The 14,648-nt window shown below is 37.8% G+C and overlaps 1 protein-coding gene across 1 annotated transcript in view; it reads right to left on the bottom strand.

Moving 5' to 3' along the window:
- DIPK1A (divergent protein kinase domain 1A) overlaps positions 1-14,648 on the bottom strand; it is a 125,158-nt gene that overhangs the window by 19,213 nt on the left and 91,297 nt on the right. Inside the window, exon 2 of the mRNA XM_081087755.1 lies at positions 7,211-7,345. Within this exon, the coding sequence (XP_080943881.1) occupies positions 7,211-7,345 (135 nt within the window). The remainder of the gene's footprint in view (positions 1-7,210; positions 7,346-14,648) is intronic.

The raw sequence follows: 14,648 nt of genomic DNA, 5'->3' as shown, positions 1-14,648 counted from the left end.
CTGAGATAGTCCCTACCCTTTCACAAGAAGTTATAACCTTCACCTTTAGGGAAGTACCCAGAGCTAATCGTTTTGCCTCAGAGGCTCTCAGCCTTTAGGAGTGGCAGGTATCCTGGAGGTCTGGCTAAAACACAGATGCTGAACACGTCTGAGAGTTTCTCTCTCCTTAGGTTTCAGGTGGGGCTGAAAATTTGCATTTGTAGCAAGTTGCCAGGTGATACCGCTGCTACTGGTCAAAAAGAGACATTGAGAATCACTGGTTCGGAATTTCTAGTTCCCTGATGCTCATTATAAGGGTAATAAGCTTGCCTCTGGATATCATTGCTTCTGCCTTGAGCAAATCTTTCATGCCACTGGACAGAGCTCTAAAATGACAGAACTTCAATGAGTTTACAGACTGATAATATGAAATGCTGTGTGACTGCTTGTAAGTACATATGTGCTGAACCAATACCTAAATATGTAGCAGAAATCATTTTCATTATAACCTAGAATTTGGTTATATGGGCGTATTGATACTCACCTTTGGCAAACATTTTCAGTGGCTGCTGTCATCTTTTAAAATAGAATCTAAGGCACATGCATGACCAATCTGGATTCGGTTAATTTAAAACAATGTCCCAACCAAAAGGTAGAAGCAACCCAAGGGTCCATCAATGGATGAATGGATAAACAAAACATGGCATACACATATAATGGAATATTGAACAGCCTTAAAAAGGGAATTCTGACATATGCTACAAGATGCACTATGGAAAACAGTATGGACATTCCTCAAGAAATTAAAAAACAGAACTACCGTACGATCCAGTGATTGCATTTGTGGGTATTTATAAAAAAATATATATAAAAACACAAACTCCAAAAGATATATGCACCCCTACCTTCATTGCAGCATTATTTAAAATAGCCAAGATCCTGGTGTTTTTTAAAAAACATATTTTTATTGATTTCAGAGAGCAAGGAAGAGGGAGAGAGAGAAACATCAATGATGAGAGAGAATAATCTATTGGCTGTTTCCTGCACGCCCCACACTGGGGATCGAGCCACAACCCCAGCATGTGCCCTGACCAGGAATCGAACTGTGACCTCCTGCTTCATAGGTTGACACTCAACCACTGAGCAACACCGGCTGGGCCTGGTTTTGTTTTTGTTTATTTTTGGCTAAATCTAGCAACACTATTTCCAGTCTCAATCATGTGCTTCTTGTTTACTTTTCCATATCCTCTACTACTCCGTAAGCATCTTCAGGGCGGGGACATGTCTTATTCGGTACCTCCAGGCTCTAGCACAGGGCTGGCAAGCACAGAACTAAAACGACCTGGTCTTTTATTACTGGCTTGTTTCTTCTAAACTGGCTTTCACCCTTAGTTTCTTTATTGCTGCTCAGGAACGATGTGAATGATTCCAACGATACCACTTGTTTCAGGATCACGGTGAACATCACGTGACATAAGAGTGCAGCATAACCCATGAAGGCCACCAGAAGTGCCATTATAATTTAACCAGTACGATTATGCTTAGAATAAAGCTTATTTTTGTTGAGATTTAAAATTAACTTATTCAGTAAACATTTTTCTATAAATTCACAAAGAAAAGATTGGCAACCTAACTCAAGTTGGCACCCAGAAAGGCTATACTTTTCTTCAAAGGCAAAAATTAAGCTTGTATGTACTTTATTTATTTTTAATTTATTTTTATTGATTTCAGAGAGGAAGGGAGAGGGAGAGCGAGATAGAAACATCAATGAGAGAGAATCATTGATCGGCTGCCTCTTGCACACCCCCCACTGTGAATTGAGCCCACAACCTGGACATGTCCCCTTGACTGAAATCGAACCCGGGACCCTTCAGTCCGCAGGCCAACTCTCAATCCACTGAGCCAAACTGGCTAGGGCAGCTTGTGCATACCTTAAAAACAGTCTGTCCCAAGTAGATTGGTTCCATATATTTTAAAAATACAGGGTAATGGAACAAAATGAACCTTTGGAGTCAAATAATAATGATTAATCCTAAGCAGAAGCAAAGCTAAATTAAATAATTAGGTAAGTTCTGCTATCTAACTGGAAACATGGCTCCAGATATATTAAATCTAGTATATGTTAAGTTAGTTGTTTAAAGCAACAAGCCATCATCTCTAGAAATTAAATCTTAAAAGAGACTGTAATAAAATTTAGAGGCTCTTTCATCTTTTAATGCTTCAATTTTAAAGCACATGCTAATATAATAGCCAGGAAGGTTAACAGAATGGCACAGTGATTCCTCACTAGTATCCAAGTAGAACCTCTCTCTGGATCACAGAGGAACGTGCCGGAAATATCAACATTAAATAATTTCCTGAGAAAGGTATAGAAGGAAAAAGCTCTCTTCCTCCCTCATCTTTTTTCTTCCTTCCTTCCGCCCTTGCTTCTTTCCTTCCTCCCTCCCTCCCTCCCTTCCTTTCTTTTTTTTTTGGTTAATCCTCATTTGAGGATATTTTTTCCATTGCTTTTTTTAAAAAATATATTTTATTGATTTTTTTTTTTTTTTTTTTTTTACAGAGAGGAAGGGAGAGGGATAGAGAGTTAGAAACATCGATCAGCTGCCTCCTGCACACCCCCCACTGGGGATGTTTCCGCAACCAAGGTACATGCCCTTGACCGGGATTGAACCTGGGACCCTTCAGTCCGCAGACCAACGCTCTATCCACTGAGCCAAACCGGTTAGGGCTCCATTGCTTTTTATTTATTTATTTTTTACTTGTTTATATTGGATTTTTATTTTATATAAATTTTTTAAAAATATATTTTATTGATTTTACAGAGAGGAAGGGAGAGTGATAGAGAGTTAAAACATCGATGGGAGAGAAACATCAATCAGCTGCCTCCTGCACACCTCCCACTGGGGATGTGCCCGCAACCAAGGTACATGCCCTTGACCGGAATCGAACCTGGGACCTTTCAGTCTGCAGGCCGATGCTCTATCTATCCACTGAGCCAAACCGGTTAGGGCTATATAAATTTTTTATAACAAAATCTTTCAAATTTTTTTTCAAGGCAATGAATGTAACAATGAAATCAAAACCCACCAAATATTGGGATCCCCCAAAAGAGTAAACAGTAGACCAATATCTCTCAAGAAAGTTTAGGAAAAAAGAAAGCTAAATAAAATATTGAAATGGAACCCAGAGCACATCAGAAGAAGTACATCCTTTCTCCAAGTGTAGAATTTTTTTAGTATCGCATTGATGTTTCTCTCTCTGTCTTTCCCTCTCTCTTCCACTCTCTCTAAAAAAAATCAATGGAAAAATATCCTCGGATGAGAATTTAAAAAGAATATATCATAAGTCGAACCATCATAAATTGAGGACCATCTATATTGTGAAATAATCACCACAATAAGTCTAGTTAGCATTCACAGCTGTAATTTTTTTTTCTTTTGGTAACTTTTAAATCTACTCTCTTGGCAACTTTCAAATATACAATACAGTATTATTAACCTTTTAATACATGAACTCATTTTATCCTCACAACCATTTGATGAGACACACAGTATTTATCCTCATTTTGCAGAAGCTAAATAACTTGCCCAAGTTTATACAGCTAAGGAATGGCAAAGGTAGAACTCAAACCCGAAGCTCTTTTATTCCAATGCTTATGCTTTTAACCACTACAATTAGATATGACCCCTCACACACATATGGAGAGAGAAGAAAAAAGACAGAGACAGTTTTACAGAGAAGAAGGAAGCCATGTAAGCTGAGACAGATTGTGATTTTTAATCCTTTAATTTCATTTTACTGATGAATCTCAGAGAGAAGGGTGGGCGTGGGCGGAGGGCAGGAAGAGATTAAGCATAACCCATGGACAATGATAATAGTGAGGTGAAGGCTTGGGGGGGGGGGTCAATGGGGAGGAAAAGAGGGACATCTGTAATATTTTCAAAAATAAAGATAAATTCAAAAATAGTAATTAGTAAGAAATAGATGGAGAGCAAAATTCTAGCATAATTTAATGCTTATTTTACTAAAACTTGAAAATGATGAAAAAAATTTCTGAGCCTCAAGTGTATCTTTTCATTAAGGCTGGCCTAAAGAAAGTTGTAGTTTCTCTGCATTTAGGAATTATGTCCTTAAAACCTATCAAAACTAGTAGTACTAAGATAAATAATACTAAGACAGGACTAATACTGCATAGGAATTGTTCGATTAGAACTAAGAAGGAAGCAGAAACTATTTTTAAGGTATATATTAAAGTTTCTAAGAGCTAATAAGATATTACTTGATCAAGGTATGGGAGAGGTAAGATTCGAAAGAGATAAACCTAGATTTTGTGGCTGCAATTGCTCTCAGATGTATGACCTGAAACACAGTCTTTTTTTTTTTTTTTTTTTTTTTAGCAGAGAACCATATTTAATTAGAATGAGAAAAAAAATCGTAATAAATTAATGTCTTAAAAAGCTGATGTCTATAACACACATCCTAAAATCCAGGAAATTTATAATATTTTCATTAACTTCTTGACAAAGTGCATTTTCCCTCCACATTTTCTCAATCACCTCTTCATTTGGCAACCACTTTGTGAAACCATTTTCTGTGAGCTTTTCTTCTAGCACAGTAGATCAAAATTTGTTTTTTAACACTGAGCATTAAAAAACGCAATAAAAGGATTTGCTGTTTGTAGGATTGATGCAAGTTTGGGCTCTACAAAAGGGGAATTCCAACACATTTTTTTTTTTTTGAAACACAGTCTTGTGGAAGATAAAAATCTAGTTCAGTCCTTACCAAGCGTGGGAACTTGGTACACCATGCTTTGGGTGGTGACTCTGAAGGCTGACCCCCAGGGGATAAAGGTGAGCTAGGAGAACTTTAGAGAGCTTTGGCCAGTGTGGCTCAGTTGGTTGAGCATCCTCCCATGCACCAAAAGGTCACAGGTTCAATTCCCATCAGGTGAAGGTGCACACCCTGGTTGTGGGCTTTATCCCTAGTCAAGGTGAGTGCAGGAGGCAACCAATTGATGTTTCCCTCCCTCTTTCTTTCCCTCCTTCCTTCCTTCCTCTCTCTAAAATCAATAAAAATATATTTTAAAAAAAGAAAGAAAAGAAACTCAGAGAGATGAGCTCATAGCCTCTTTTTCCCTTGAGGATTTTGCCAATACTGGGCATGAGCGGAGGTCAGAGCTGCTGCTGGGGATAAGAAACCAGTGAGCATTTTAAAAATAGGAAACTAAGGGAGCCTCAAGCATACAGCCAGTTATCCTGTTGGGATATTTGCCAAATCCTGAGGCTTTACAGAATGGGAGGCTAAAAAATCTCATTGGAAAGCCTTTGAAAAGCAGAGCAGACATTCTGGCAGTCTCACAAGATACAGATTCAAGTTATGAACCTGCCAGAGGGAGAAACCCCAATGAATTCCCAGGCTCTCAGTTAAAATCCTTAGAGGGCTATGCTCTGGGAATAGGGATGAGCCAAAAATAGCTTGAGCAGAGGGTTGCACTAGAGGTGCAACCAAGCCTCCAGCCCGAACGGTCCATGATAGGGTTAAGATAATCAGCTACTAGAGGGAAAGGAACTTTTATCTGGAGGCATTATGTAAAAAATTACAGGGCATGCTAAAAGACAAAATGATAGGACCAAAAACAAGAGGTAAGCATGGACAACAGTAACAGGTCCACAGATGATCCAGGCCCTGGAGTCATCCAAAAAGGATTTTAAAATAACTATGTTCACGTCCAAGAAAAAAGGTAGAGAAAATAAAACAACAGAGAATTGAAATGTATTTAAGAGAATTAGGAAGACAATATGGCAGTTCCTCAAAAAGTTAAATATAGAACTACCATATGATTCAGCAATTCCACTTCTAGGTATATACCCAAAAGAATTAAAAATAAGGATTCAAAAGCTATTTGCACACCGTTATTTACAATAGCCTAAAGTGGAAACCACTCCACAGGTGGCCCTTGAACAACACAAATTTAAACTATACAGGTCCACTTATACGTGGTTTTTAAAAAGCTTACACTTAAAAAAATTCTCCTCTGCTGTTATACTTCTTATATTAGCAATTCTTCCCTTGCCTAGTTAAGAAGCTGTACTACTCCTGAGGAAAAACTTTTTAAAAATCCTGGCTGGATTTAAGAATACCTAGAGCTAAACTGATTTTTATTTTCTTAGAATTTTGGGAAGCTCAGATCTCCCTGTCTTATGTTCCTATAACACTTGCTATTGCAATATTTATCTTACCCTATTGTAGTTCCTCATCTTCTTCCCTGCTATAGGTTTGTAAGGTCAGGATGTCTTGTCCCCTGCTACATGCACACACCTAGCACCACTGGCTTAGGTTAAGATAACCACTCAATAATTATAGAATCTTTAATAAGTTATAATAATTGGAATCCAAACAAGCATTACTACCAAAAATATAGTTATCAGATTAAATGTTTTAACATTATTTACATCAGAATATATTAGCAGAAAGCAAGGAGTTAAATTTACTTAGACTCAAACATTTAAAATATAAGTGCCATGGAAGCAATGATTACTACTAGAAATCTTAGACTGACAGAGCAATCTTCCAGAGGTATAGCCAAATGTTAGAAAAGAAATTAAATAATAAATGAATGTTTATGCTTTTTAGATAAATTTCTGGTATTTGAGAATAACTACATTTATTCAAAAAATGTATTCTGGAAAGGTTATATAACACTTTCAAACTGTAAACAAAAAACTATCTGATTAGAATAAATCCAACTTCAAATATATATACATACACACATATCTTTTAAATATATTTTTATTGATTTCAGAAAGGAAGGGAGAGGGAGATAGAAACGTCAATGATGAGAGAGAATCAATGATCAGCTGCCTCCTGGGGATCGAGCCCGCAACCCGGGCGTGTGTCCTTGACCGGCATAGAACCTGGGACCCTTCAGTCTGCAGGCTGGCACTCCATCCACTGAGCCAAACCAGCTAGGGCGAACTTCAAGTATATTTGAAAAATAAAAATCCCTCTTTGTAATGATGATGCTCTCACACTAGTCTGTATTATATATTTAGACTTCTGAATATTAGATTTTCCTAAGTGGGGAATAGTCATATCAAAATGCTAAGAAGTTCAGCACAACTCTAAGGTCAAATTAACTTTTACTTTTTGAAAATATTATTATATATCTAAGTAGTAAAATAATGTTATTAATCTTGGTTTTTCCATATACCAGGAAATAAAAAATACTTACTATTATTTTCTTACAGTCCTTTCCTCTGCATAGTTCTGTATAGGTGGAGTACTGCACATATACAATCCAGCTTCCAACAAAAACTGCCAACCAGGAAAAGAAAAGGTATTTCATCCGCACATATGAGAAACGAGCCTGTGAGTAAAAGAGCACATAACAATTATTCATTCAGCACTGAGTCAGCACTCACTGTCTAGAACATGATTTCCCCCCCTTTCTTGAAAGAACCCAATATATATTCTAGGCTTTCATATGGCAATTCTCTTGAACAAAGTGTACTTTCACTGAGTTCAAATAGTACTGGTCTTAGAAAAGGAAGCTCCTTGGTCCTGCCAACAAAAAGGGAAACAAAATACCCTTTAAAATGTATAACCTTTCAAATACCACCAGCACTGAAAGCTACTTATTAAGCACAAGCACGCGCACCATGCTACCCTGGGCACCCTGTAAGGTCAGGGAGAGAGAGACAAGATTCCTATCTACTACAAATTTACTGAAGACTGTTTCAAATAAGAATCTTAAAGTTCTTTATGGATAATCAAGATAAAAATAATTGTGTTTTTTAAACATAAGAACAAGAAATTTGGCTAGCTGTCTAATCCCTCACAGTGGTGTATAACCAGAATAAGAAAATAAACCCCTATTTACCTATTATATTCACTAAGGCCTTAGGTTCCTTCTTTTTAACCAGCCAAATGCTTCCCCTCATAGATATTCTGGAAAGTTAAGAATGCTACAACTGTTAAAGGAGAAATGACTGGAGAAGAAAGGTTAAGACATACAAAGGATACCTTACTCCCTTACACGATAATTTGTAAAGGTGCACAGTAGGATCCTCTTTGCATTATTTTGCTTGAGTGCTTTGGCATCTAATTGCAACTCGGGCCAGTGGTACCTTTTCTCCATCAACCTGTTAACAAAAGATTGGTGCCACCAATCTAACGTCAATAGGTGGCCTCATCTGGGGTGTCGTAAAAAGAGAAACTTTACTCAGGTGAACAGTTTTTACAAACCAAGGAAACACAGCAACCAGTGGAAATTGGAAAGTACACGCCCTCCTCTCCACAAAGGGGAGGCTGGCTTATATAGACAATGTGCTTGCCCTGGTTCTAGATTGGTCCATTTTTATGCAAATAAGAAATTTAAATGTGTAGCTTGATTGGTACAAATAGTACTGTTCTGATTGCTTGGAATCTTAAGTCCTGATTGGTTATTATGAAACTGCTCTGATTGGTCAGTGAAGATGCAAATGAAGATACAGCTGTGCAGCTCCAATTGGATGGGGCAGGTCTCAGCCTATTGGTTGAAATACGATTCCAGGAACTTCTTTATAAGGTACAGCTCATGCAGCAGAAACTCAGTGCAAGAGGCTAGCAGCTCAGTCTGAGGCTGTTCCCTCATATGCATGAGAGGCCTCTATAAACAATGGCTGCTGGACTCCGATTATAAATTTGGGCCCAGTTAATGACAAGGCGTCTTTTTTGACAAGTATATTCTTTCTTGGGATCACCGAAACCACACATCAAACAGTTTAATCTTCAAGTGTCAGTTGGTCAAGATAATTTGACATTTCTTTTTTGAGTCTGGAGCTGCAATGTCTGGTTTTATACACAGTAGAATTTAGGACTATGGAGAGAATTGAGCAGAATAAATTAAAGAAATGTAAACAAACAACAAAAAGCTAGTTTTTCTTTTAAAATCACAAGCCAGTTTCTCACACTGGGCAACAGTAGGATACTGTGAGTACTGTGAGCATACAATGAAAGCAGAAAGAGATGAAAGGGAAATAAAAGTGCACCTGCAGAAGACAATGAGTGCAAAGGAAAAAGAGACTCAGGAAACACTGAATTCAGTTGGCCCTATTTATGGTTTAGAGACCAGTCTTTGTTAGGTTAACAGATGGTGAATCCCATTACCAGAAAGCTTAAGTACAACAAAATCACAGTTAAATAATAGGGATATGAGCTTTATTATTTTAATTTTATTAAGATACAAAAAAATGCATTTTAATGCAAGGTATTTTGTATACTCTAAATGAATCCAGTAAACAGAAAATTCAGACAATTCCAAATTAAAATCACATAAATGACAATGGGAGTATATACCAAGGGGTTCGTTTGAAAGACATTTAATTAATGCCCTAATTAGAGGTCTGGTCGTCAGAAAGAAATAGATACATAATACGTGATGAGGCTTAACTATGACTAAATGACATAATACCTATATAACATAAGTTCATTTGTAGGCACATAAAAATATTCAACAAATGCTAGCTAAGTCAATAGGCAAGGCACTAAGCAAAAAGCCAATAATACTGTCTTGTTGATTTGATCACCACCTTCTTTTTTGAACTTGCCAAGAAGAAAATTGAATCTGAATCTGATGAAGCCTTTAGCTCCAACTACCAGTTTACAGGAAATACAGGAGACAGAGGAGCATAAATGAAGTTTAAGTGACACTATTAGGATACGATCAGCAAACTCCAGGCTGTGGGAAACGCTGTAACACACAACCCAGTTTCTTTAAGAAATAAATTACAAGGGGGGAAATAAAGAGAGGATGGGAAAAACTAAAGGTTAAAAAATATTTAAGAAATAAAATAATCACATAATGTACATCTTTTTGAGTCCTGATTCAAATGAAAATATGTGGGGGAAAATGACATTTATGAAATAATTAAAAATTCGAACACTGACAGGATACTTGGTGGTATTAAGGGATTAATACTTTAGGTATGATAAGGGTCTGTGGTAATGTTTAAAGAAAAGAGCTCTAATATTTTAGAGATAGATACTGAAATATTTATCAAAAAATTGATATACCTGAAATTTGCTTCAAAATAATATGGCAAGGGAAAAGTATGCGGAGTATGGTTGAAACAAGATTGGCCATGAGTTGATAATTGTTCAAGCTGGGTGATGGGTACATGCCTTCTTTTGTATATGTTTTTCTCTACTGATTTAAAAATTTTTATATTGTACAATAAGACATACTGCCACACCAGGACACCACCTTCCCACACATTCATTCAGCAACCATTTCTTGATTGTCTACCATGGGCCAGGCACTTTCAGCACATCTCCAGTGAGGGCCAAACACATAATAAACTTACCATACAAGTACCCTTTAAATAGTTAAAAGTGTAACGCGAAGGACCATAGCATGGCATAATTTTACTTTTAGAAGTCCAATCTGATATTAGGTTAATATTTTACACGATTCATTTGAGACAGGATTAAAACAAGATTAATCTTGATTCATTTAGTAAAACAACCAGCAAAGATATGACACTATTTTCTTTTTTTCCTCTCCTTGCTCCACAGTAGGAATAAGTCACTGAGTAAAGAAAAACAACACAGGCCCTACTGCTGAGTAGGGTTCTCGCCCAGTTCAAGATTTGGGCCTATCTTTCCTTCTTCTGGACACCCACCTCAAAAAGTCTAGTGATGCCCACTGCCCTATAGATTCTCCATCAATAATTAGTTAGGGTTTTGTACAAATGTTCAATAAAACCCATAAAATTCTTTCTAATGCACAGTGTGCTTAATGGATGTTGAAGCTAAGAGTTGTATATTTCTCCCTCCTGCATATCCAATTTACTAAATTGAAATCATTTTGCTTTTCTATATAACTCAAATAGCTACATTTTAAATTTTCTCTGGCATATGTTTAAACTGAAAAACATCCTGTGAACTGGCTTGCCTGCTGAGTGCTCGCCATGATACAGAATGCCAAAAATTTTGGAGAGGAAGTTAGATTTAATGACATTCCCAGCAGGGTACTGGGCATCACCTGTTGTAGACATAATGACAAAAGGAGTGAAACACATTTTTATTCCAGCATGCCAGGAAAAATAAAAGATTTTGGTGTAACACAAAATAGTACAAGGACCTTCATGTGTCCTCTAATATCTATAGATCTTGCTATTTCCTATTTAAAATAACGACTGAAGAAAAACAACCATAAGTGACTTGTATAGCTATTAACTAATTTTATGCCCTGTGTGGCACTCACTGAAATGTTTCCAATGAAATGTTCTGTATCAATGATCTAGACCAGGGGTGGGCAAACTTTTTGACTCGAGGGCCACAATGGGTTCTTAAACTGGACCGGAGAGCTGGAACAAAAGCATGGATGGAGTGTTTGTGTGAACTAATATAAATTCAAAGTAAACATCATTACATAAAAGGGTACGGTCTTTTTTTTCAATAGTTTTATTCATTTCAAACGGGCCGGATCCGGCCTGCGGGCCGTAGTTTGCCCACAGCTGATCTAGACAATCTGGTCTTTAAGAAATGTGGTTATTGTTTCTGACTTTTTTATTTATGTTGAACAATCCAAAATATTGCCTAGCAGCATTTCTATTCTGCTGATTTTGCGCCTTGCTATTAATATTACACTGCTTTATTCCAAATTATGATCCTGCAAAGCATGATAAGAATTTTAGTAAATATACCACGGCAGTGATTCTCAACTGGAGTCAATGCGGTCTCCTAGGGAACTCCTGGCAAAGTCTGGAGATAATGTTTGTTTCACAACTGGGGAGTGCTATTAGAATCTTACAGATACAGGACAGAGATGCTGCTAAATATCCTACAATGCAAGAATTATCTGGCCCAACAACAACAAAGAATTATCTGGTCCTTGTATCATGGTTATATGATAAAACAAAAATTATGGGGTTGAAAGAATCATTATTCTTTATTTTATTTAAAAATTTGACCATTATTTTATTTTAAACTAGAGGCCTGGTGCACGACATTCATGCACTGGGGGTGGTGGGGTAAGGTCTTTCAGCAGTCTGGGAGCCCTTGGGGGATGTCTGACTGACAGCTTAGGAGCGGACCTAAACCCCAGTTGGACATCCTTAGTGCTGCCTGTGGGAGTGCATTGACCACCAGGGGGCAGCTCCTGCATTGAGCGTCTGCCCCCTGGTGGTCAGTGCATGACATAGCGACTGCTTGTTCCGCCATTTGGTCGATTTGCATATTATCTAGGATTAGTATTTAAAGCATAAACTAATGCTAATTATAAACATCTATCTGGAAATAATAATTAGAAGCAGTTCTTTATAACCAGAGTAAATAAGTAGCAATATCTTATTATAAACAAAGAAAAATCACAGAAAAGATATAAATGATGATTCATACTTTTTTACCAATTCTACTGTAAAGAACAGTAACACTTCTTTTTTTATTCATTTGATCTCATTGTGATAACTTTTTAATTTCAAAATAAATCTGAAAACCTTTGATTTTGTTAAATAATTTTACATTAAGTTTAAAAAATAGGCATAGAGACAACACATCAAAATTTAGCCATTTATCTATTTCATATTCAACGACCAGTCACTATGACGTGCACTGACCACTAGGAGGCAGACACTCAATGCAGGAGCTGCCCCCCCCCCCCCCTAGTCAGTGTGCTCCCACAGGGGGAGCACCGCTGGCTAACTGGGATGTGCGGCTGCTCCCGCTGCGAACCCCGGGCCAACAGACAGGAACCCGTGCTGCGATCTCCCTCTCCTCACCCAAGGCTCCTCCTCCTCGCTCCCTGCCGCCTGCCTCCTCCAGATGCCCGGATGCCCGCGGGCCGCTGCTGCTGGGCTCGCAGAGCTGACCCCAGGGGCTGGGAGGTGGGTTCATGGCTGCTGCCTCTTAGTGCTATTGTCCTTGGGCCTGGCCTGACCAGGTTCCTGGGAGAGGCGAGTGCTCCGGCTCCAAGGCAGATGCCAGACCAGGGAGCAGCCACTCAGAGGGCGGGTCCACAGCCGCTCTGCTGACCCGGATGAGTGGCCCTCCCACAGTGGGCTAATCCCCACAGGCCACGCCCCCCACCAGTGCATGAATCTCATGCACGGGGCCTCTAGTAAACATATAAAGAACAAAATCCCATTTATTTTACCCCTAAATACTCCCTACATGGATGTTCTTAATTTTAGATATTCTAAAAGAAAAATATCTATCACATCTCTACCTTTACCCACAAATAGTTTATTTAACATATTTAGTGGACTTAAACACTCAAGAAACACAGTTGATAAGATTAACACTTGCTAAACTCAAAGACAATCATTTCATCATTCATTATTTCTTAGAATAAGCAGAGAGACATGTTTGTCCATTCAAATTTTTAAATTACTAGTTATTTCTTTTTATAAAATATTTTTTTTTTATTGATTTCAGAGAGGAAGGGAGAGGGAGAAAGAGATAGAAACATCACTGATGAGAAAGAATCATTGATTGGCTGACTCCCACATACCCCCTATTAGGGATCGAGCCCGCAATCTGGGCATGTGCCCCTGACCAGAATCGAACCCAGGACTCTTCAGTCCACAGGCCGACTCTCTATCCACTGAGCCAAACCAGCTAGGGCTTACCAGTAATTTCTTATTTTTATATTGACAACATTACTGTAGCTAGCTGACTTTTACAATATATTTAGAAGTAATGTGACTGCAAAGACTAGAGGTAAAATTATGGACACATATCCCTGAATATGACATTACCCACTTATTTAAATAAAGTCTAGGTATTTATAGCAATAATAATTTTGAAAACTATGCTAGCTATAAAAAACTCAGAAATATGAAGAAAGTATTTAATAGGTTAAATATTTACATCACAACACATGCTGATAAACTTTATTTGGAATGGATCCTATCTGCAATAAAAAGTGCCTCTCACTGCTAGTTGGAGGGCTACTGGAAAACCATTACAAGAATATTTAAATGTACCAAAGGCACTACTGTCTACTGGTCAGAGTTTTAGCATTCTTCGCCTTTCTAACAGTTAAATTTTCACATTTATAGGAAGAATCCTAGTTGTTTTCTGATCTAAATTCTAAAGGTTTTATTTGCATGAGCATATTATCTGTTTTGATTTTATTGAAAGTCTAGAATTAAAATTCCAAGAAACATAATTTTCAATTTTTATCTGAATCTTGATTCATATTTCTTATGCTTAGAGATTGACTGCATCAAAAATGCAAGGACACCTGGAGAATTACTAGTAGTTGTCTGAGGTGATCCTTAAGCCTGTGGCTAGCTAGTTTCAACAGTAATTACTATTTCAATGTAGTGTCAAAGTATGCAAAAATGCTCATGGTATAGCAGTAGGATTATGGGTGATTTCTATTTTCTTCTCTGATACACAGGATTTCTATAATGTTTATGTACTACTTTTTAAAAAATCCTCACCCGAGGATATTTTTCTATTGATTTTTGGGGAGAGCGGAAGAGAGAGGGAAAGACAGAGAGAAATATTGATGTGAGAGAAACACATCAAGTCATTGCCTCCTGCACATGCCCTGACCAGGGCCCAGGTCGGGGAGGAGCCTGCAATGGAGGTTCGTGTCCTTGACAGGAATCGAACCCAGGACTCTCAGTCCAATGCTCTATCCACTGAGCCAAACAGCTAGGGCTATACTACTTTAAAAA

Source organism: Myotis nattereri, assembly GCF_964212035.1.
Source record: "Myotis nattereri genome assembly, chromosome: 3".
Classification (NCBI taxonomy): Eukaryota; Metazoa; Chordata; class Mammalia; order Chiroptera; family Vespertilionidae; genus Myotis; species Myotis nattereri.
The sequence above is the reverse complement of the archived record's forward strand: the minus strand, read 5'-3'. Positions and strand labels throughout refer to the sequence as shown.